This window comes from Rhinopithecus roxellana, chromosome 16 (assembly GCF_007565055.1).
Source record: "Rhinopithecus roxellana isolate Shanxi Qingling chromosome 16, ASM756505v1, whole genome shotgun sequence".
NCBI lineage: Eukaryota > Metazoa > Chordata > Mammalia > Primates > Cercopithecidae > Rhinopithecus > Rhinopithecus roxellana.
Window position 1 is genome coordinate 87,872,352 of NC_044564.1, and position 23,058 is coordinate 87,895,409.

The 23,058-nt window shown below is 54.3% G+C and overlaps 1 protein-coding gene across 7 annotated transcripts in view; it reads left to right on the forward strand.

The window, feature by feature from the left end:
• The window catches only part of FGD3 (FYVE, RhoGEF and PH domain containing 3), an 88,692-nt gene that overhangs the window by 60,545 nt on the left and 5,089 nt on the right, over positions 1-23,058 (forward strand). For 6 of the 7 annotated variants that reach the window (XM_030920333.1, XM_030920331.1, XM_010375113.2 and 3 more), the window contains exons 7-15: positions 1,293-1,431; positions 2,179-2,237; positions 4,515-4,661; positions 6,394-6,486; positions 8,751-8,830; positions 11,030-11,060; positions 11,516-11,623; positions 13,828-13,890; positions 21,852-21,974. In XM_030920333.1, coding sequence (XP_030776193.1) covers positions 1,293-1,431; positions 2,179-2,237; positions 4,515-4,661; positions 6,394-6,486; positions 8,751-8,830; positions 11,030-11,060; positions 11,516-11,623; positions 13,828-13,890; positions 21,852-21,974 — 843 coding nt within the window. The remainder of the gene's footprint in view (positions 1-1,292; positions 1,432-2,178; positions 2,238-4,514; positions 4,662-6,393; positions 6,487-8,750; positions 8,831-11,029; positions 11,061-11,515; positions 11,624-13,827; positions 13,891-21,851; positions 21,975-23,058) is intronic. The other variant, XM_030920335.1, reaches the window with a different exon arrangement.

Here is a 23,058-nt window from a genome sequence, read left to right on the forward strand (position 1 = left end):
AAAAAGAATAAAAACAAGTTTCTTGTAGGGAGATACTTGGAGATTATGTCAATATGTTGCCAGAAACAGTTGCTTTTATGAAGATTTGGGTTTCTCTCACCCTGTTGTATCCCAGGTATTTTTTTTTTTTTTTTTTTTTTTTGAGGCGGAGTCTCGCTCTGTCGCCCGGACTGGAGTGCAGTGGCCAGATCTCAGCTCACTGCAAGCTCCGCCTCCTGGGTTTACGCCATTCTCCTGCCTCAGCCTCCCGAGTAGCTGGGACTACAGGCGCCCACCACCTCGCCCGGCTAGTTTTTGTATTTTTAGTAGAGACGGGGTTTCACCATGTTAGCCAGGATGGTCTCGATCTCCTGACCTCGTGATCCGCCCGTCTCGGCCTCCCAAAGTGCTGGGATTACAGGCTTGAGCCACCGCGCCCGGCCTCCCAGGTATTTTTGAGCTCATCTGAGCTGGAAGCCATTCTGTTCTGGGCCCTGAGCCGGGTGAGGGTGGTTGAGGCCCTCAAGTTGCTGGCAGGTGGGTGGGGAAGCTGGTGGACAGGATGACAGAGGCAGCAGGCCCTCATAGGCTGCCCAGTGGGCATCGTTGGGGGAGGCAGAGGAAAAGTGGCCCGGGCAGGAGGACCCGAGTGGGGAGCACAGAGGTGACAGGGTGGCAGCATTCAGCACACGTGTCTGGGGTTCGGATGCCAGATGGAGACATGGCAGCGAGGAGGTGCTGCAGGGTGGGAGGGAGGCACGGGGAGCCAGTGAGCAGTGCTGGGCACGGGTGGGGCGCAAGGGTCTCAGCACCCGACTGGAACATGGGTGCGTTTACATCGAGCGCGATCTGCAGGAGGACTCCCCAGCGGCCTATAGGCATGAGGACAGGCCCTGGCCCAATTCCCAGTGGGGAGAGTTAGGCGAAGCTCTGCCTGATTTCTCAGCAGAGGGGTCAAGGGAGTCCTGCATAGGCCCATGGGTGGGTGGGGAGTGGGGAGAACCCACTCTTGAGAGGAGACAGTCCTGTCCAGGCATTTATTTTCTCCACCGAGGATGCATATAAGAGAGCCAGCTCTGGGCCAAGGGCCAGGCTGCCTGGGGTTCCAGTCCTTGCTCCATTGGTCAGTCTCTCCGAGCCTCAGTTTCACCTGTTGTAAAGTGTGGTCTGTGCCAGCCATGTCTTGAAGGGCAGTCAGTTCTGGGCAGCCAGTTCCAGGCAGCCTCCTGGGGCTGTGGTGGCCAGAAGCCATGGCGGGGCCGGCGTCCACACACGTGTCCTTGGGGTGCCCCATGCTCCCTCTGTCCCCACAGAAGCAGGAGGTGTGTGGAAACCTGACGCTGCAGCACCACATGCTGGAGCCCGTGCAGAGGGTCCCCCGGTATGAGCTGCTGCTCAAGGACTATCTGAAGAGGCTCCCGCAGGATGCCCCAGACCGGAAGGACGCGGAGAGTAAGCTAGGGCCAAGGGCTCCAAGGAGGGCACAGGGGTACCTGCCAAGAACTCTGGGGATGGGGAGAGAGGGGGAGAGAAGGTCGTGGGGGTAGGGGAGAGAGAAACAGAGAGACCAGAGGGAAAGAGACAGAGACAGGGGAGGGAGAGAGATGGAGACAGAGAGAGAGATAGGGAGACATCGGGAAAAGAAAGGGAGAGGGAGGGAGAAACAGAGGGGAGGAGAGAGAGACATACAGAGACAGAGGAAGGAGAGAGAGAGAAGAGAGAAAGAGAGAGAAAAAGTGAGACCCCTAACAGCCCAGGAAGGGACTTAGTGTCTTTGAGGGCAGAGAAAAATCTCCCCTGCTTGAAGTATGCGGGTGGACATTGGTCTAGGGAAGGTGCTACTAAATGGTGGCCCCGTTCAGAGCTTAGGCCCCAGGAATGGGTCTCATGGGGCTGGTGGGGGCTGCTCCTGGTCCAGTCACTGCCTGGTGTGGCTGGCAGGCAGCCCGGGCAGGCATCTGCAGGATTGTGGGAGCCCCTCTGCCTGGTATTGGCCCCAGCAGAAGGGATGTGTCTGCAGGGTCAGAGGCAGGGTCACCCCCTTCCTCTGGGCCAGTCCTCTAGAGTAGCCCAGGCACCATGGGAAAGGCCGACAGCAGAGACAGATCCTCTCTCTGGAGGCAGCTGCCCTGGAGCCCCTCAGGCAAGCAAAAACGGAGCCACCGTGGCCCCAGGCTGAGCCCAGTCTTCCTCCTGCAGGGTCCTTGGAGCTCATCTCCACAGCCGCCAACCACTCCAATGCCGCCATTCGGAAAGTGGTGAGTGCGGGGCTCCGGCGGGGACCAGCAGGGTGGTGAGCAAGAGTGAGGGCCGGGAGGCCCTTGTGGGCCAGCCCTTCACCCCCATCCTTCGAGGGGCTCCACGAGTGAGTCCTTTACACCTCCTACCCCCATCCCCGGGGGGTCAGCTGGACAGCCCCGCCCCTTGCTATGATAGATCTGTGTCCGTGGTGAGTTATTTAATGCTCTATGCCTTAGTTTCTCCATCTATAAAATGGAAGCCCTGACAGCCTGTCTCACTGGGCGTCTGTGGAGATTAAAAGAATCACTCTATGGCCGGGCGCGGTGGCTCACGCCTGTAATCCCAGCACTTTGGGAGGCCAAGGCGGGCGGATCACGAGGTCAGGAGATCGAGACCATCCTGGCTAACACGGTGAAACCCTGTCTCTACTAAAAATACAAAAAATTAGCCGGGCATGGTGGTGGGTGCCTGTAGTCCCAGCTACTCGGGAGGCTGAGGCAGGAGAATGGCGTGAACCCGGGAGGCAGAGCTTGCTGTGAGCCTGAGATGGCGACACTGCACTCCAGCCTGGGCAACAGCACGAGACTCCATCTCAAAAAAAAAAAAAAAAAAGAAAGAAATAAAAAAAAAGAATAAACAAAAACCAGAAAAAAAAAAAAAGGAATTTCCTTTGTTTTCTAAGTATCCATTATGTTCCAGGTACTTTCCCTAGGCAGTTTTATTTAATTATCCAAATCCAGGTCTTTCTCCCAAAACTCATACACCTCTCAGAGAATGGCTGTTTCATGACCCCTAAAACGCTAAAGACAGTGAGAGCTGCAACATATCCAGGGTCAGCCCCAAGTCCTGCCCCACAAAGCGGTCTCCGGCCTGCCCCAGACAGTGTCGGCCACGTGGTACCATGGAACTCAGCCCTAAATGGCCTGAGCCCATGGCAACTTTTGTGTTCAAAAGCCTCAGCAAGGCCAGGCAGGGTGGCTCACGGCTGTACTCCCAGCACTTTGGGAGGCCAAGGCGGGCAAATCACTTGAGGTCAGGAGTTCAAGACCAGCCTGGCCAACATGGTGAAACCCATCTCTACTAAAAATAAAAAAATTAGGCGTGGTGGCGCATACCTGTAAGCCACTGGGTGTGGGGGGGGGAGCACTGTACATAGAATGCTCAGAACAGGACCTGGTGCAGGAAGTGTCAGTGCTCAGTGTTACTGTCATTCATTCACTCACTAAAGCTGCATTAGTCCCTTCATGGGCTGGCTCTGTGCTCACCCAGCCCCCCAGGACATGACAGGTGCACACCCAGCCCTCCTACTGCACACCAGGTGCTTGCCCAGCCCTCCCAGTACATGCCAGGTGCATACAGTTCTCCACTATTAGACACCAGCTGCGCACGCAGTCCCCCAGTACATCCCAGGTTCACACCCAGCCCCTGGTATATACCAGCCCCTGGTATATACCAGCTGCACACCCAGCCCCCAGTAGTGGGCAGGTGCACAGCCAGCTCCCCTGTGTATATACCAGGTACCTGCCCATTCCCCCAGTTCTCAAAAGACCCTCACCCCTACCCTGGTCTGCTCCTCTAAGCTCTCTGCTGCTGGCTCCTCTAGTGCACCCCACACCCTGTGCCCACTTGCACCTACCTGCATTGGTGCCAGAGACAGAAGGGTCAGCCAAACCCACCTGCCTCCAGGTTGTACAGGCTGAGATCACTCAGGTCCAAGGACGGGGCTTCTGAGGCCCGGCAGGTCCAGACTCGGACACGTGACTGTTGTCGAGGTTGCTGCAGGCTCAGCTCTGCCTTCCGCTGCACTGGCATCCGGCTCAAAGCTGGGCCATGAGCTTTGCCCTTGTCCCATCGCACTTCTGGGTGCTGGTTACTCACGTGACCACCCCCCAGTCACCGTGGCCAGGGGAAGGTGACATATAGATTGTCCGAGTCTGGGTCTCAGACACTCAACTGACCTCTCTGTGCCTCAGTTTCCTTGTCTGTAAAACGAAGATAACAATGGCACTCACCTCACTAGGTGAGTTAAAACGTGTATCATGTAGAACAGCATCTGGCTCACAGCAATGGTTAGCTCTGTTGCTGTTTATCATTGTTATTATGTTCTGCATGGCGAACTCCTAGTCATCCTTCAATACTCATCTCAAACATCACTGTGATTTCCCTCCCACCCGTCAGTAGCTCATTGCCCTCTCTGGATTCTGGGCCACAGTTGCAGGGAAGGGCTCCACGCATCTCTAGGTCACCAGCCACTCTCACAGACCCTTGGTGCCTGAGCCCCATGTCTTTTGCAGGAGAAAATGCACAAGCTCTTGGAGGTGTATGAGCAGCTGGGTGGGGAAGAGGACATTGTCAACCCGGCCAATGAGCTGATCAAGGAGGGCCAAATCCAGAAGCTGTCAGCCAAGAACGGCACTGCCCAGGACCGCCACCTCTTCCTGGTGAGCCTGGCTCCTGCCAGCCCAGCCGCAGAGCCTCCCTTGCCATTTGCCTCAAGCCCAGGGCAGTGCCAGTAGGGCTCTGGCTGCCCAAGGACATGGCTCTTCTGTGGCCTCTCCTACTGGGACTCTGGCTCCCTCTAAGACCCTCAGCATCCCTCCCCTAGCCACAGGGAGCCTCGCTTCTCCACATCCAGACACCAGACTTTTGCTAGCGGCTTCTCCCCATTTGCTGCAAATATCTCATTTTTTAATCCCTCACAGTCAATACCTCTTTCCTCCCCGGAATTGAGCAGACTCCAGCTTGTAGCAACCAGGAGAGCACAGAGAACTGTAGCAGCAAATCATGTTTTCAACGATTCCTAAGCCCAACCCTGGCCGGGAGGGAGGGGGAAGGCAGGATGGAAGTGTAATTCGAGACCCACCCCGGGTGCCCTGGCACAGGAGAAACAGATATGGTTCTTCTTTCCTCCTCTATTTTCCTCTAGCTTCTAATTCTCCTTGAATAAACAATTATTTCTTTGAAAGTTTTTTTTAAGTTTTTAAAAATTATGTTAACTAAAACTCATTTTTGCTTTACAATTCTGAGTTCTGACTAATACAGTTGTGACCGCAATCAAGTTACGGAACAGTTTTTTGTTTTTTGTTTTTTGTTTTAAGACACGGCCTCGCTCTGTCTCCCAGGCTGGAGTGCAGTGGCTCAATCTCGGCTCACTGTAACCTCCACCTCCCGGGTTTAAGCAGTTGTCCTGCCTCAGCCTCCCAAGTAGCTGGGATTACAGGCATGCGCCACCACACCCGGCTAATTTTTGTATTTTTAGTAGACACAGGGTTCACCATGTTGGCCAGGCTGGTCTCGAACTCCTGACCTCAGGTGATCCACCCACCCAAAGTGCTGGGATTACAGGTGTGAGCCACTGCGCCTGGCCAAGTTACAGAACGGTTTGATCACTGCCCCCCACCCCCACTGAAATTCCCTTGTCCCACCCCTTTGTGGGCAAGTGCTCCCCTGCCCTGGCAACCATGGATCTCTTCTTTGTTGCTAGAATTTTGCCTTTCCTGAATGTCACATCAATGCCATGGGATGAGTCTGGCTCCTTTAGCTCCCCATGTGGGTTCGAGAGATTCATCCGTTTTGGTGAATGTATCAGTAGCTCATTCAAAAGTTTTGGTTTGGCTGGAGATGGTGGCTCACGCCTGTAATCCCAGCACTTTGGGAGGCTGAGGTGGGCAGATCACCTGAGGTCAGGAGTTCGAGACCAGCCTGGCCAACATCGTGAAACCCCGTCTCTACTAAAAATACAAAAATTAGCTGGGCGTGGTAGCACCTGCCTGTAATTCCAGCTACTCGAGAGGCTGAGGCAGGAAAAGCTCTTAAACATGGGAGGCGGAGGTTGCAGCGAGCCAAGATTGTGCCATTGCACTTCAGCCTGGGCAACAAGAGCAAGACTCCATCTCAAAAAAAAAAAAAAAAGTTTTGTTTTTTTGATTATACAATTAGCTCATGTTTGTGGTTTAAAAATTTAAAAATAGAAATGAACAAAAATAAAGCTAGCGACTAGAGTCTCCTCACTCAAAGATGTAACCGTAGTTAAAATTACTGCACATATCTTTTAAAAATATTTTTCACTTTATAACATTAAAAAAAATGAAAAGATCCCATGAAGCTCACTGGGGCCCCTGGGGGTGGCCTGCGGGCAGCTCCCGTTCCTCACCTGTGCCATCCCTCTTGCAGTTCAACAGCATGATCCTTTACTGCGTGCCCAAGCTGCGGCTCATGGGCCAGAAGTTCAGCGTCCGGGAGAAGATGGACATCTCAGGCCTCCAGGTGGGTAAGCTCCTCCATCTCAAACCTGTCCCCCTGGAAGGGGCACTGAGCAGGGCTGGGGACAGCTGGCTCTGGCTGCTGAGGCACTCACCTCTGTGCAGCCTGGCACCCCTGCCTGCTTTTCCAAGCCACAGACCTTATCTGTGACCAAGGCACCATCTCAGTCCTGGTGCCTCAGGCTGGAAGGGCAGGATTCCATCCCTCTCTGCTTGGCCCACCTGCCACGTTGCTGCCAACTCCTCTTTCTGCATAGCCTTGGAGGATGCAGGGGGCAGTAGGGATGGCAGCAGGACCTGGACCAAACCCTGTCACCTCTAAGATTGGGACTTGGGGCCCTATTTGCAAACAAAAACATGAAGCCCAGGGTTGCAGGGAGAAATCCTGGCTGGGGTGAGGGCCGGCTTCCCTTGCCTGGTTCCTGGGTCCCGAGCTCTTTCCTGTCCTCCTGCACCGGAGCTGGGGGGAGGGTTCCAGGCAGATCTGTAGCGTGGTCCAGAATGACTTTTTTTTTTTTTTTGAGATGGAGTCTCGCTCTGTCGCCTAGGCTGGAGTGCAATGGCGTGATCTTGGCTCACTGCAACCTCTACCTCCTGGGTTCAAGGGATTCTCCTGCCTCACCCTCCCGAGTAGCTGCAATTACAGGTGCACGCCACCACGCCCAGCTAATTTTTGTATTTTTTGTAGAGATGGGATTTCGCCATGTTTGCCAGGCTGGTCTCGAACTCCTGACCTTGTGATCCACCCTCCTCAACCTCCCAAAGTGCTGGGATTACAAGCGTGAGCCACCACGCCCAGCCTAGTTAGTCATTATTTTTAATGGTAGTTCTTAACCTGGAGTATAATGGCGTGATCTCGGCTCACTGCAACCTCCACCTCCTGGGTTCAAGGGATTCTCCTGACTCACCCTCCCGAGTAGTTGTGATTATAGGTGCATGCCACCATGCCCAGCTAATTTTTGTATTTTTAGTAGAGACGGGGTTTCACCATGTTGGTCAGGCTGTTCTCAAACTCCTGACCTCGTGATCCACCTGCCTCAGCCTACCAAAGTGCTGGGATTACAGGCGTCAGCCACCGTGCCCAGCCATGACTGACTTTTTATAGAGAAACACTAGAAAAGTGGTTTCTTATAACTACTATAAAAAGCCAGGCACGTGGTTTTGGTGGCTTACACCTACAATCCTAGCACTTTGGGAGGCTGAGGCAGGAGGATCACTTGAACCCAGTTCAGGACCAGCCTTGGCAATGTAGTAAAACCGTGTCTCTATAAAAAAATTAAAAATTAGCCAGGCATGGTGGTACACGTCTCTATTTCCAGCTACTTGGGAGGCTGAGGTGGGAGGACTGCTTGAGCCCAGGAGGTCAAGGCTGCATGACTGTGCCACTCACTGCACTCCAGCTTGGCTGACAGGGCAAGACCCTGTCTCAAAAATAACTTACAAAAAATAATAAAACAACCTTAAAAAAAGGTATTTTCTCTAGTTAGTCTTTTATTTCTTAACCTGAATTCAGAGAATTTCAAGGTAAGAAGGTATTTTTGGTGGCATTAAGCAAATGACTACATATTTTGATTTAGCAAATGTTTTTGGAGCACCCATTCATTCAAAGCCCTCTCAACTACCACTGCCATGAGACACGGAATAGGTGTGAGCTGCCGTGCCCAGCCGTGGTCTCTGTGGTCTCATCCTGATGGAAGAGGATGGAATTTGAGGCTGTGGTTCTGTGAAGAAGTGACCCTGTTTTCATTAGCTCTGGGCATGCATTGTCCTATTTACATCTCTATCTCAGGGCGCACCTGCTCAGAGGCTCAGACTCTGCAGGGAGGCTAAGGCCATCCTCGCTCTTCTCATCAGGTCCCTTTCCATCCTAAGGGGACGTGGCTGCTGTAGGGGGGCAGTGCCCAGTGGCGCCTGTGGGGAATGGCTTGGCTTCGAGAAGGATGGATGGGGGCGACATGGGGAGGAAACCTGACAGGCTGGGTGTCGGGGGATGGATTTGGTCAGCAGAGTTCCAAGCACAGAAGATGAGCGGTCCCAGCTGTGTCTGAGCAGGGTGGGAGGCCCGCTGTTCCCGATGGACCAGCTCATGCAGCAGCCACGGTGACCTGAGCCTCTGCACCCCTCTCCCTGAGAACTGTGGGGCTGCAGGCTCCCCTCTGCTACCTCCTCGGGGAAACACTTATAAGTCAGAAAACATGAAGCTGGAGTTAAGGACCCGCTAAAATGACCAGCTGGGGTTTGCTTTGTTCTTTGTTCTTGCCCCTTCAGGTGCAGGATATCGTCAAGCCAAACACAGCACATACATTCATCATAACGGGAAGAAAACGGTCCCTGGAGCTGCAGACGCGGTATGGAACGGGCTGTTTCTAGTGAATGTCTTTGACCTCATGTCTTCTTTTTCTAAACTGGATAATCTTGCAATGTATTTTTATTTATGTATGGCTTAAAATTTAACAGTACTGTTACCCAAACACCGGGGTTCCGTCTAGGTCCTGCTGCTCGCTGCACAGAAAGCCAATCACTGAGATGATTATTGCCGAGGAAGAAGCTTTAATCGGCCAAGGAGATGGGAACTCAGTCTCAAATCCTCTCCCTGACCAACTAAAACTAGGGGCATATACAGCAGGGAAGAAACGTAACAATGTGTAAGAAAACAGGAACTGGGGGGCAAGGAAGCAATCATGATGGATAAAGGGTCTGGGCCTCTCATTGTCTGGATGTGATGACCTGGTGAGTTTCAGTCCCTTGATGGTTTTTTTGAGAGGCCTTAAGGTTACCGAGGAAGGAACTCAGATATCAAACAAATGTTAACTTTCAAGCTTGAAGACCGGAAGGGTCAATTTGTATGTTTATGGGAAAAACTATCTATGGGACTATCGGGCCCTTTCAGTACCAAGGGAAGTTGATGAAGATTAAGCCTCTGCCCCCCTCCTGTTCAGCAGGCCCAGCACATTCGTAGTCCTCTCTTGAGTGTTCTTCTAGGATTTTCTTTCCTTTTCTTTTTTTTTTTTTTTGAGACAGAGTTTCGCTCTTGTTGCCCAGGCTGGAGTGCAGTGGCGCAATCTCAGCTCATGGCAACCTCTGCCTCCCAGGTTCAAGTGATTCTCCTGCCTCAGCCTCCTGGGTAGCTGGGATTACAGGTGCCCGTCACACCTGGCTAATTTCTTGTTTGAGTGAAACCCCAATGGGGTTTCACCACGTTGGCCAGGCTGGTCTCGAACTCCTGACCTCAGGTGATCCACCTCCCCCGACTCGGGCTCCCAAAGTGCTGGGATTACAGGTGTTAGCCACTGCGCCTGGCCCCTTCGAGGATTTTCTATGCACATGCACATGTATCTACGTTTTAAATCACAGATGGCTGTTTATACCTGTCCTGCATCTTACTTTTTCACTTAATTTGTCAAGAATCATCCCATATCTGCACACCATTCCTAAAGCAACATAATTTTCCATTAATGATCATTAGCTAGTTCCCACTGATGAGGACCTGGGCTCATCCTGAACCTGGCCATCACAAATGGTGCTGCAAGCAGTGTCCTTGTTTTTAGGTGTTTCTGCATATGTGTAGTTGTAGCCATCAGATAGATTGCTGACATAGAATTACTGGTCACAGGGTAGTGCATCTGTTTTAAATTTTGGTGGCTGTTGTCACACCACCCTTTAAGGTGATGTCAGGCTGTGCTCTGACTAGCCATATATGGGAGTTCTGTTCTCCCACAGCCAATCAACAGTGGGATCTTCGTAATGACCTATTATGGTCCAAGGAGACATTGAATTACAGCCGAGGCAGAGGGCGCCACGTGGCTCACCTAGGCATTGAATTACAGCCGCCACAGGGAGCGCCACGTGGCTCACCTGGGCATTGAATTACAGCCGCCGCGGGGGGGGGGGGGGGGGGGACGCCACGTGGCTCACCTGGGCATTGAATTACAGCCCCTGCAGAGGGCGCCACGTGGCTCACCTAGTCATTGAATTACAGCCGCCGCAGGGGGCGCCACGTGGCTCACCTGGGCATTGAATTACAGCCGCCGCAGGGGGCGCCACGTGGCTCACCTGGGCATTGAATTACAGCCCCTGCAGAGGGCGCCACGTGGCTCACCTGGGCATTGAATTACAGCCCCTGCAGAGGGCGCCACGTGGCTCACCTGGGCATTGAATTACAGCCGCCGCAGGGGGCGCCACGTGGCTCACCTGGGCATTGAATTACAGCCGCCGCAGGGGGCGCCACGTGGCTCACCTGGGCATTGAATTACAGCCGCCGCAGGGGGCGCCACGTGGCTCACCTGGGCATTGAATTACAGCCGCCGCAGGGGGCGCCACGTGGCTCACCTGGGCATTGAATTACAGCCGCTGCAGGGGGCGCCACGTGCTCACCTGGCCCCACCAGGCCACAGTTGTTTTGAGGCCCTTGGGGCCAATCTTCCCATCCTTGAGCTGCGTTGACAAGCCAGTGCGTGGCTCGGGTGTGCTGCAGGGCTGAGAGAGGGCTGGTCATTTAGAGTCAGTATCCAAGACTGGATTAATACAAGACTGTTTTGGTTTTATAGGACAGAGGAAGAGAAGAAAGAATGGATTCAGGTGAAGCTTCTAAACTTGTAAAGTAACCAAGCGACCCAGTGATTGAGCAGTAAGGCCATTCATGTTGGGGCAGAGGGTGGGGGCTCTGGCCTCCGGGACTGCTGGCCCTGTGCCGCACCCTGCAGGGATGCAGTGACCACACTGTGCCTTCATAAGCACCTTCAGATGCCACAGGCCTTTCAACCCATTCATTTGTTTGAGGGCCCCCAAATAAACATGAACAGGCCTGGTGGAGCCACAGGCCAGGTTCCCCGCTCAGGGTGGATCTCCTCAATCTGGACAGCTCGAAGGGGAGACCACATCATTGGTAGCGGGGAAAGGAGATGGCCAGTGGCCTGGGCATTGTTCTGGGAACGCCAGGGCCCGTCCTCGGAACAGAGGCAGGTGCGTCCCTCCTGCGAGTAGCGTCCTCCCACACCCCTTGATGGTCCTCCCTGTTGTGTTGCTGTGTCCAGATCATCCAGGCCACCATCGAGAAGCACAAGCAGAACAGTGAGACCTTCAAGGCTTTCAGTGGCGCTTTCAGCCAGGATGAGGACCCTAGCCTCTCTCCAGACGTGCCTGTGAGTCAGTGGCCCGGGGCGCAGAGGGACCTCCAGGGGACAGGCTGCCTGTGGAGAGCAGAAGGCACTGGCGTCTGGGTGGGCAGCTCGACCTCTAGGCTTTCCTCCTGCTGTACCAGGAACCAGGACAGCGGGCGCTCCCTTGCGTTAAAAGAAAAACTTCGGCCGGGCGCGGTGGCTCAAGCCTGTAATCCCAGCACTTTGGGAGGCCGAGACGGGCGGATCACGAGGTCAGGAGATCGAGACCATCCTGGCTAACACGGTGAAACCCCGTCTCTACTAAAAAAATACAAAAAACTAGCTGGGCGAGGTGGCGGGCGCCTGTAGTCCCAGCTACTCGGGAGGCTGAGGCAGGAGAATGGCGTAAACCCGGGAGGCGGAGCTTGCAGTGAGCTGAGATCCGGCCACTGCACTCCAGCCCGGGCGACAGAGCAAGACTCCGTCTCAAAAAAAAAAAAAAAGGAAAACTTCAGGCAAATTAAATTTAACAATTTAATTGAGCAAACAACTATTCGTGGATGGGACAGCACCTGCCCCCTACAACCCTTGAGACCGGAATAGGTCCAGAGAGCCTCGTCTGCTGCTGTGTGGTCGGAGAGGATTTATGGACAGAAAAGGGAAAGTGAAGCACAGAAACAGCTGGGTTGGTTACAGCTCCGCGTTTACCGTGTTTGAGCATGGTTTGAAGAGTCGGCCACCTTTCCATGGCAGCTTTAGACTGAACTTAATTTCACCCCTACCCACCCTCCACTAAGTGCCCGCTGCAGCCTGCTGGCCCCAGGCCCGTGGTCAGCGCCCAGGTGGGCGGGAAAGCAGGATGTGGCCGTGGAGGAAGCACTCCTGCGTGACCTGTTTGGTTGTCTGGTGCCTTCTGCACAGCATCCTATGCACCAAGGAATGTTACATCATCCCCGTGGAAACTGAGTCTCAGAGGAGCTCGGTGACATCCCTAGGCCATGGGTGGTGGAACTGGCGTCACAGGGCTGTGGTGCACTGCCCGCATACCACTCTGGCCCAGGACGGTCCATGACTGCAGACACCTTTCTGTGCTTGTATTTTCTCCCCAGTGCCCCCGGGCCCTGGGAGATGGTGGCTCAGAGCCCCTTGGGGGAAGCAGTAGGAGCATCTCACTCCCCATCCTCATGTGGTGCTGCCCCAAGGGCCCAGGGGGATTTCATGTGGAGACTTAGGCTGGGAAAGAGGCAGGGCTACAGGGTCCTTGCCGAGAAGCCTGGCCAGGGACTCAGGGCTGCAGCCCCAGGACCAAGCCTCGGCCATTTCTCCCCACAGGGCTTCCCTGGAGTCAGGGAGAGAGGATTGGGTGAGGAGGCTGATGTCTGCCCACTACAAGGAAGGCCCTGGAGCCACTGGCCCTGGACAAGGCATAGGGATTGGAACTATAGCAAGGACACATCCGGGGAGGCACCCAGGAGAGACGGTGCCCTGAGCCCTATGCCAGGCCCTCTGCTCCAGCCTTCACGGGGGTACCAGGCATGACTCAGAGTGAGGGTGCCCCAACTCTCGCCGCCTGACTCAGATCCTGCAGGCCCGAATCCCAACTCCAGGCTGGCTCTGCCCTCTGTACCACCTCCATGGGTCTGCCTGGCACAGCCCACCTCCCCCATATCCACTTCATATTTGTATCAAGTCCACTAGGTTTTTTCTGCTTTTTGCATTCACTTTGTAAGAACTTTGCATCATCCAGAAAGGAAGAGTCCTGGGACTGCCTTGAGTGGAGGTGATCTGGGAATGTGAGACACTGAGCCTGGCTGTCCTTAAAGCTGGCCAAGCCCTTTCTGTCCAGAGGCTGAGCCCAGAGCCTCACTCTGCTGAGAAACTGGGGGCTGCAGAGACTCTCCACAAAGAGCCCTGGAGGATGAGAGAGAACGCAAACGGACCCTCCTTACTCACTGGGTGACTCGGTGTGAATTAGAGCCACTGATCAGGGTGGGCCAAAGGGAGGCGTCACCCACCAGCCACCCACCACACTGGCAGATGCTCCTAGGAGAGGCATCCAGCTCAGGCCAGGCCCAGGGAGAAAGCAGCTTCCCCAAAGGCACAGCAAATCCTAGGCCTGGGAATTCCTGCTCCTGAGCCTGCTCTCAATGCACGGAGGTGCTGGGGGCTTCAGGAACTGTTCCCCGCTGCACAGGGGCTGCGTCGCCCTGGAATCTCCTCTCACTCGGCCTCTGTGTCCCTTCCAGATCACGAGCACCAGCCCTCTGGAGCCCGTGGTGACCACCGAAGGCAGTTCGGGTGCAGCAGGGGTAAGTGCCCTATGCTCAGCGGTCAGCAGGGGTAAGAGGCGGAGCAGGGGGTTAGACCAGGATGACCTGTAGGGAAGATGGAGAGGGAGGGTCGGACCGGGGCCTCCTGGAGGCTGAGGACTGAGGGACCAGCCTGCCCTGCTCACTGTGTCTGGGGGCCTGGGTGTGTGGAGGTGAAGCCATGTCTGAGTCCAGGCTCTGATGACTTGTGTGGTCACTGCAGAGGCCTCTGTGAGGCAGGCACGCAGAGGCCTGTCAATGTGGGGATGTCCATTACCTAGTTGCAGGTGGTCACACAGCTGGGCACACATGTGAGAATCCTCTTAGCTCCAAGTGAACATTTATGCCCTTAACATGTGTGAATCGTCCCATCAAGCGTGTATTAACAGTGCAAGGTCCTCAGGAGGCTCAGTAATGCAGAGGACTGCTTAGTCCTTCACCCCAAGCTGCGGCCAGGGAGGCCTGAGCCTCCCTGCCTCTCCCCGTCTGTGTTCTCTTGTGCCTTATGGCAGCCAGCCCACAAGGGTGCTGCTCCGGCCAGGAAGGCTGTGTCCACGCACCCGCCTGCCAGGGGATGTGCTGTAGGAACTGGGATGAGGCCTGCCTCCCTCCATTTAATCCGGGAAGTTAAAGAGGATGAGGGCCAAGAGCATCTGTACCTGGAGCCATCATCATTGGCACCCAGGCCTGGCACTCACCAATGCTGACAGCAACATCACCCTGCAGCACCCTGATGTGGCTGCTGCACCCAGATGCGGGAGGGTGATTCTCCAGGTGCTTCGCCTCCCCCCATGCCGTGCAGGCTCAGGAATGATATGGCCCCAGATGACTGCCCTAGCCCCACCCCAGACAGGGGTCTGTCCAAGTGGGCTGGCCGCTGGCCGCCCCATCCCATGACCTGAGCTTTACCAGGCCCCACCCGTCGTGATCTGGGCTGGCCCGGCGTTGGGAAACCATGAAGAAACTCAGGAGGCCTCGGGAAGGATGTGGTGCTTCAGGGGCACGATGGAGTGCACAGGCGTGGGGGGACTTCTAAATACATCCCAACGGGCGAGAGGAGAGACCCCAGATTCACAAAGCACAGCCACCTGGCCTCTGCAGAGCAGACAGGCACCCTGCAGGGACATTTTATTAACACTAAAATGAGGAAGTCTGACAGCCTGGGGAGAAGTGGTCCCCTGGCCTCTTAGGAGAGAATCTCCTCTCACTTGTCTCTCCTTCTGTCTGGCCTCACCCCACTTCCTGGCCACCCTCCCTGGAGATGCCCTGGGCTCCCCTTGCCCTGCCAGGCCCCAGGGCCTTGACATCTGCTGTTTGCTCTAAGTCTATGAAGCCCCGTAGCCTGCCCCAGGGGCCCCTGATAAAAATGTCTCAATGACAGGAATCTTGCCCATCAGCAACTTTTTTTTTTTTGAGACGGAGTCTCACTCTGTTGCCCAGGCTGGAGTGCAGTGGCGTGATCTCAGCTCACTTCAAGCTCTGCCTCCCGGCTTCACACCATTCTCCTGCCTCAGCCTCCTGTAGTAGCTGGGACTACAGGCACCTGCCACTACGCCCAGCTAATTTTTTGTGTGTATATATATATTTATATTTTTTTTTTAGTAGAGACAGGGTTTCACCGTGTTAGCCAGGCTGGTCTCGATCTCCTGACCTCGTGATCTGCCCTCCTCAGCCTCCCAAAGTGCTGGGATTACAGGTTGAGTCACTGCACCCAGCCTTTTTTTTTTTTTTTTTTTTTGAGACAAAGTGTCGCTGTGTCACCCAGGCTGGAGTGCAGTGGCACAATCTCGGCTCACTGCAACCTCCACTTCCCAGGTCCAAGCAATCCTCCTGCCTCAGCCTCCCAAGTAGCTGGGACTACAGGCGCATGCCACCACACCCAGCTAATTTTTTGTATTTTTAGTAGAGACGGGGTTTCACCATGTTGGCCAGGATGGTCTCAATCTCTTGACCTCATGTCTGCCCACCTCAGCTGGGATTACAGGCGAGAGCCACCACACCCGGCCTATGACGGGAATCTGCCCATCAGCAACTTTTTGTATTGCCAGGCAGTAAGTGTGAGGCTGGCTGTGGCCCAGACTCACAGAGCTCTTTAGTCCCTTTTCTGGAGCATTAAGGAAAGTTATGAAAAGCAATGTGTACTCATGGTGTGAGTGCAGCCACAGAAGCGTGAGCTGCCCACAGTGGACACACAATCGCAGGGTCACAGTGGGGACGTGACAGCCCACACTCATGTGTAGGAGGCACTGCCTGATCAGCCCCACTGCCTGGCATCCCACAGCCAGGGCAGGCATCCCTGACAGTTTCCATGGTGACGTCCTGGCACAGAGCACTGCCTCCCACACATACAGTTCACATAAGGAGTGAACTGGGCTGACCTCTGCTCGATGACCCTCCCTGTCCAGCCCCGGGCCCTGGGCCAGGCTTATGGAGGCATCCGTGGTCATAGTCCCTCCGCAGAGGCGTCAAGACTCAGTGAGAGCCACCTGTCCTTTGTGAGAGCATCTGTCCTGTGTGTGAGCCCACAGGCCCTGGAGAGGCACCTTCAGTGTCTTGGGGAGGCAAGGAAGCAGAAGTGGGTGGAGGCCACATGCGGAGGGAGGCCCTGGGTGGGCAGGACCTGGGTGGGCTGTAGAAACAGCAGGAGCCCAGGCCTGGCTGAGGGGATCCACACAGGGTGTCTGAGTGTGCTCCTGGGGAGTCTAACCCTGGGTTGGTGCCTGGACAGGAGAATGTTCCAGATGGAAGAACCTGCAAGGCCATGGTTTAAAATGTTTTAACTTGTGGGAAGACACAGCTTGGAGATGGCCTTGGAGCAGGGCTTTGAGGCACTGCTGGCCACACAGGCAATGCCCCTATTGGCCCCCTGCTTCCGTCACAGGCGAGAAGGTAACTGGGGCTCAGGGCCTCAGTCAGTGTCCGGGCGTCTGCTGGACAGGCTGTGGCCAGCAGACCCGCTGTGCCTCCATGGGTGCGCCCAGCTGGGTGGACAGTGCCGCTGGCCCCACTCCCTGTACTTCCCCTGGCCTAGGGCCCAGCTGCCTCAGGTTCTGCAGCAGCCCAGGGAGCCAGGTGCTCAGGGCCACAATTCCAGTTCTGGTCTCTTGTCTCTGTCCCTTACCCACACCAAGCCAGGGCTGGGCCCACGACAGACCACCAAACAACAACTGACCTCGGCTCCAGCCCAGGGCCCCAGGGCGTCCCTACCCCCAGTGGATGTGGCCTGACCTGGCCGTGTGTTCCTCACTGGTGTCTTCCTGTGAGCAAAAACAGCAGAGTTGAGACCGTGGTGGGAGCTGGGACAGCTCAGTGTCAGTGTCGAGCTACACAGGGTGAATGTGGTGTGATAGAGGTGAGCTCAGTGTACATTTTACAAAGCACTCAAAAGCAAGTTCATCCTCTTATCCACAACAGTGATTTTTGCTACAGTATACCAAACTTAAACTTACTTCCTGAGCCCGATTTCTTCAGTGGTATAGTCCCTGTAAGCCCCTTTCCTAAGAGAAGCTACACCCAAGCCAGGAAGTTTTGCAAGGGGCCTTGCAGAATTCAAAGGCTTCCCTGATGGGCAAGCATCGAGTTGCTCTTAACAGAAACACAAAATGCAGAATCCAGAAGGTCTCTTAGGGCCTCAGACCCACCGTGGGTGACACATGAACCCCTCCAAGGTGCCAGCGAGGCATCAGAGGGCACCCTCGACAGGGCAGTGCCAGGGCCTCTTCTCAGGCACTGCCCCGTCTCAGGCACTGCCCCTCCTGGGACGAGGCCGTGCCCTGTGTCTACCCTCGGGGCTCCAGGGCAAGGCTGTCAGCGAGGGGCATGGCCTCAGGCCTCAGCCCAGCCACCCTCCTGTCGGAACAGCCCCAGGCAGTACCTGTGCCCCAAGGCCTGTGTCCCCTGCTGGGTCATTTCTAGTATCTGATGAAACTGACTTGTTTTCATCAGGGCCACTAACTGGGCTCCAATTCTATGTAACTCAGCTATGCCCCCCGTTCCTGGATGTGCAGCTCAATTTGCTCAAGAAAAATTGCTGGAGGGGGCAGCCCCGTTGACCCTTGGTGGAGACCACTTTCTGGGTTAACGCTGGTGTGTTTTGGGCGCTTTGGGGGTGAAGTCACTCGGTCAGATACTGAGGAAGCCACAGTTCTCCATCTTCCTGGAGAGACTTGGGCCCAGCTTTTCTGATATCCTGACATCCACAATGAAAACCTGAGCTCCCTTCTTTGGGTCAACCTGTGTGGTAACTTCATCCGCAAAGGGGCATGTGCATGGCCAAGAGACCATCCCTGACTACTCAGGTGGGCCTCTTGCCCCTCAGCCACTGGGTCATGCCTACAAATTCTGCCACACCTTGATGATGGGAGCTGGAGGGTTGGCCTCGGTGGGCTGTGGGCCTCAGCTCTGTGGGAGCTGGTGCAGGGCCTGGACCCACCCCGAGGGCTCAGCTCAGCTCCATAGCTGAGAAGATTTGCCAGATAAAGGAAGCCAGTGGGACTCCCGGCACCGCCCCAGCCCTGAGCCACACTCACTGCTTCCAGAATTGTCGTCTGTCCCTTCACTGGGACCTGGTCCCCGCTGGTCTTCAGAGGCCAAGCTCTTGCTGTGCACCCAGCCCCGCAGGTACCTGTCCTCCTTCATGGCTGTTCTTCACTCCTCCAGCCCCTGCTGCCCCCTGCCCCATGGGCATGTTGTGTGCTGTTCTCAGCTGCCATGCGGTGCTGCCCCTGGGTGCCGTGGCACGGGTCCCCCTTCTGGGGTCCTCATGAGCAGGCAGTTCTGGGCTGAGGTGCACATCGGGGCCACCCTTCCACCAATCACTCCCACTTCCCAGCCTCTCTGGGTGCCCACGTGGAGAACAGGTTTTCACCACCAGGTCAGTGACGCCCATTCCCCGCCTAGTGTGCTTGGAGCCCCCACTGGGGTCTTGAGTGTGAGAAAAACTGCAGAAGGAGCGCAGGCCGCCTCACCCGTGTCTTTGGAGCAAGGCCCATTCATCAGAGGTGCTGGGGGCTGCAGCACAGCGAGTGAGTGTCCCTGTCACCCTCAAAGGAGCCAGCCCTGCCCTTGGGCTCCTGTGCCAAACTGGCCGGGCGCTTGGGGGACCTGCAGGTGGGCCAGTGAAGGGGGACCACAGACCAGGCTACACAGCTGGAAGTGCCCGGCCGGAATTTGCCTGGAGGCACTGGTGTCAGTTTGTTTTGGCTGCCAGAACAAAATACTACCTGGAGGCTGAAGTCTGAGATCAAGGTGTGGGCAGGGGTTGGTTTCTCCTGAGGCCTCTCCTTGGCTTGGAGATGTCAGTTTCCTCCCTGTGTCCACACTTGGTCTTCTCTCTGTGTCTCTGTGTCCTCATCTCTTCTTATAAAGACACCAGTAAGATTGAATCAGGGCCCAACCGAAGACCTCATTTTAACTTAATGTCTCTTTAAACACCCTGTCTCTAAATATGGTCACATTCAGAGATGCTGGGAATTAAATTTTCAACACATGAATCTGGGGGGACACAGTTCAGCCCATCCCAGCCCCCAATGCTTATGCCCAATCTGAGCCACCCCTTTCTTGCTGCTTCACCCCCAACCAGTTCAGTTCATCTTTTTCTTTCTTTCTTTTTTTTTTTTTTTTTATTTTTTGAGTTGGGATTTTGCCATGTCCTCCAGGCTGGAGTGTGGTGGTGTGATCACAACTCACTGTAGCCTCAACCTCCCGGGCTCAAGTGATCCTCCTACCTAAGCCCCCCAAATATCTGGGTCTGCAGGCACGTGCCACCACAGCAGCTAATTTTTGGAATTTTTGTTGAGACAGGGTCTCACTATGTTGCCCCGATTGGTCTCGAACTTCTGGCCTCAAGCAACCCTCCCGCCTGCCAAAGTGCTGGAATTACGTGCGCGAGCCACGGCGCCTGGCCCTTTCTCCTTGAACCTGAAGAGTTTCTGTTAAACTTTTTTTAAGCGTATGTTGTTCAGCGTTTTCCTGTGGCAGTTTTGGAACCATGCTAGTGGGGATAACTGCAATGAGCGTCCCTCCCCAGCTCCAGAAACCTCAGCCTGGTGCTGTTCTTACGGCCCCTCGGCCCCCAGCCCCGCCACACACACACACACACACACACACACACACACACACACACACACTTCTATTTACTGTAATATTTTAAAACCTATCCCAGACCTGTTTTTATTTTGCACAGCTATACCAATGGTTAGCTTATTTTAGGTAATTTTCTTTTAAACAGAAAAAAAAAAAAAAAAAGAAAGAAAGAAAAACACCTGCGGGCTTCAGTTTCCCTGACTGGAGAGGTTGAGATAAACATTTCTAGGGGCAGCTCCAGCTCTGACATCCTGGAACTCGAGACATATCTTTGCCTTTTCCTGAAGTCTTCTTAAGGGTGTTTTCTGCACCCATAACAAAGTATCTCAAGGGAGGCGCCTCCTCCCCAGAGAGGAAGTGCTGGGTGTGGACCAAGCTTCAAAAGCCCAGGAAGTTATTTCATCAAATGATGAGGCCTTTCCAGGGTTGCAGGCTATAACATGAATGGGTAATTAGCTTCACCGGGGCCTATTGTAGGCAGGGGGGAGCGGGGAGGGATAGCATTAGGAGATATACCTAATGTAAATGATGAGTTAATGGGTGCAGCACACCAACATGGCACATGTATACATATGTAACAAACCTGCACGTTGTGCACATGTACCCTAGAACTTAAAAAGTATTAAAAAAAAAAAATTCACAAGTTAAAAAAAAAAAAAAAAGGGTAATTAGCAACTTGCCAAAGTGGCGGTTTTATGTACTGTGATGAGGCTTAGGGCCCAGGGACCAGTCACTCATCCCATTTTACAGGTGAGGAAACTGAGGCTTAGGAGAGGTGAGTCATCCAGGGTCTCATGGCTGACAGGAGGCAGGAGCCTGGGGTCTCTCCACCTTGCACGGTTCATAATCAGACAGGGAAACCAAGGCTGGGCTGGGCAGCCCCAGGCTACACCTGCTGCAGCCTCCACACCACCCTCCTCTATAGGCAGTTCAGGCAGCAGGAGACAGAGGGAGGTACAGCTCTTCATGGCTTCCTCACATGTCCTCCCAGATTTTTTTTTTTTTTTTTTTTTTTTTTTTTTTTTTTTTTTTTTTTTTTTGAGTCTCGCTCTGTTGCCCAGGCTGGAGTGCAATGGCACAATCTTGGCTCACTGCATCACTGCAACCTCCGCCTCCTGGGTTGAAGCGATTCTCCTGCCTCAGCCTCCCGAGTAGCTGGGGTTACAGGCACCCACTACCACTACTACTACCACATCTGGCTATATTTTTGTATTTTTTTTTAGTAGAGACGGGGTTTCACCATGTTGGCCAGGCTGGTCTCAAACTCCTGACCTCAAGTGATCTGCCCGCCTCAGCCTCCCAAAGTGCTGGGATTACAGGTGTGAGCCACTGCGTCCAGTCCTCCCCCTAAAATGTTGCCATGCTTGTCTGCACACTCAGGCATGTGGGTGCACACCTATATTCATCCATGCGGCATGCCTGGAGGGTGTGGCCCCCCGATGCCCAGCATAGAGCAGGCATGTGGCCACAAGGCTCGGATTGTGGGCAGGGGTACCCCCGTCCCCAGGGCTGCAGGCCGTGGCTGTGCTGCCCACTGCCCACCCTAGTAAGCCCTGTGTTCCTCCAGCGGTGGCTCTTTTCAGTAGTTTCTCAGATGCACCAGATAAAGTCATTGGCCAGGTTGTTCCAAACATGAAGATCTTGATCCACTTACAATCTTCACTCGGTGCAATGGGCACAGGCAGACGCTTGGGGGGTGAGGGAGGGAAGAGAGACATGGCTGACTTGGCTCTTCACTTCATTCCCTTCTGCATGTTACACTTTTTGCCTTGAGCCTGTGTGGCTTTTATAGTCACGAGAGCTGCCACTCCACTGCTGCGTGGGGTAGGGTGCACACATGACTCGGAAGCTGATGGCATCTATTTGCCTCCTTGTAGCTCGAGCCCAGAAAACTATCCTCTAAGACCAGACGTGACAAGGAGAAGCAGAGCTGTAAGAGCTGTGGTGAGACCTTCAACTCCATCACGAAGAGGAGGCATCACTGCAAGCTATGCGGGGCGGTGAGTCCCAGGAGAGGGGGACAGGGACAGGAGGCCACCCTGCTCGGACAGAGCAGCTGAGTCCTCACCAGCAGCACACCAGCCCTGCACAGAAGAGCTTCCTGATCCTGGCTCATGGATATAGATGCCCTTGAGTGCAAAACTGTCCTGTCCAAAGTAGAATCTGATCACTTTTCTCTGGTCAGCTCTGGTGTTCAACAAACACTCCTTGTGGTTGGAAAAGTGCTGGATTGGGAACCACAGAACTGCTAGCTGGGTGATCTTGAGAACAAGGAGATGATAGTCCTCATTCCTTGCAAGGCGTACTGGAGATGGGCGAAGGGTGTGGCTGTGCTGGGAGCTCCTACTGCTGACCTTTGTCCCAGCGCTCCAGTGGTGCTGAAGGCCTGGTGGGCCCATGTGATGAGGCAATGCCTCTGACTGGCACCCCAGCTGCACACCATCTCCATTCCCCTCACTCCAAAGCCCTTTCTCCTGAGAGTGGAGAAAATTCAATGCTTAATATTGAATGTAAAAGTATCCCTGAGGAAGGAACTGATGATTTAAGTATCTTTAGGTTGAGGTTGAAGTTGAATCTAGTTAGCAGCTGGATCTCAACACAGAATGCTTTGGTGTTTTTCCAAAGGGCACCAGCAACTTGTGCCTGAAGCAGTTGGTGTTACTTGTCATACCTTTGCCACGTGGCGGGAGGCAGCATGGGGAGGGGAATAAGTGGATGAGTCCTTGGAAGGATGGATGATGGATGGATAGGTGGGTAGAAGGATGGATGAATGGATGAGTGGATGGAGAGGTGGGTGAATGGATAGGTGGATGGATGGATGGATGGATGGATGGATGGATGGATGGATGGATGGATGGGATGGATGGATGGATGGATGGATGGATAGGTGGATAGGTGGGTAGTTAGATAAATGGCATATGGAAGTATGAATGGAAGTGGATATATAGAAAGTATAAATGGGTGACTAGAGAATTGATGAATGGATGGATGAATAGACAAATAGTTGAATGGCATACAGAAGTATGGATGGATGGATGGATGAAGGATAGATGGTGGAGGATGGACAGGTGAATGGTTGGATGA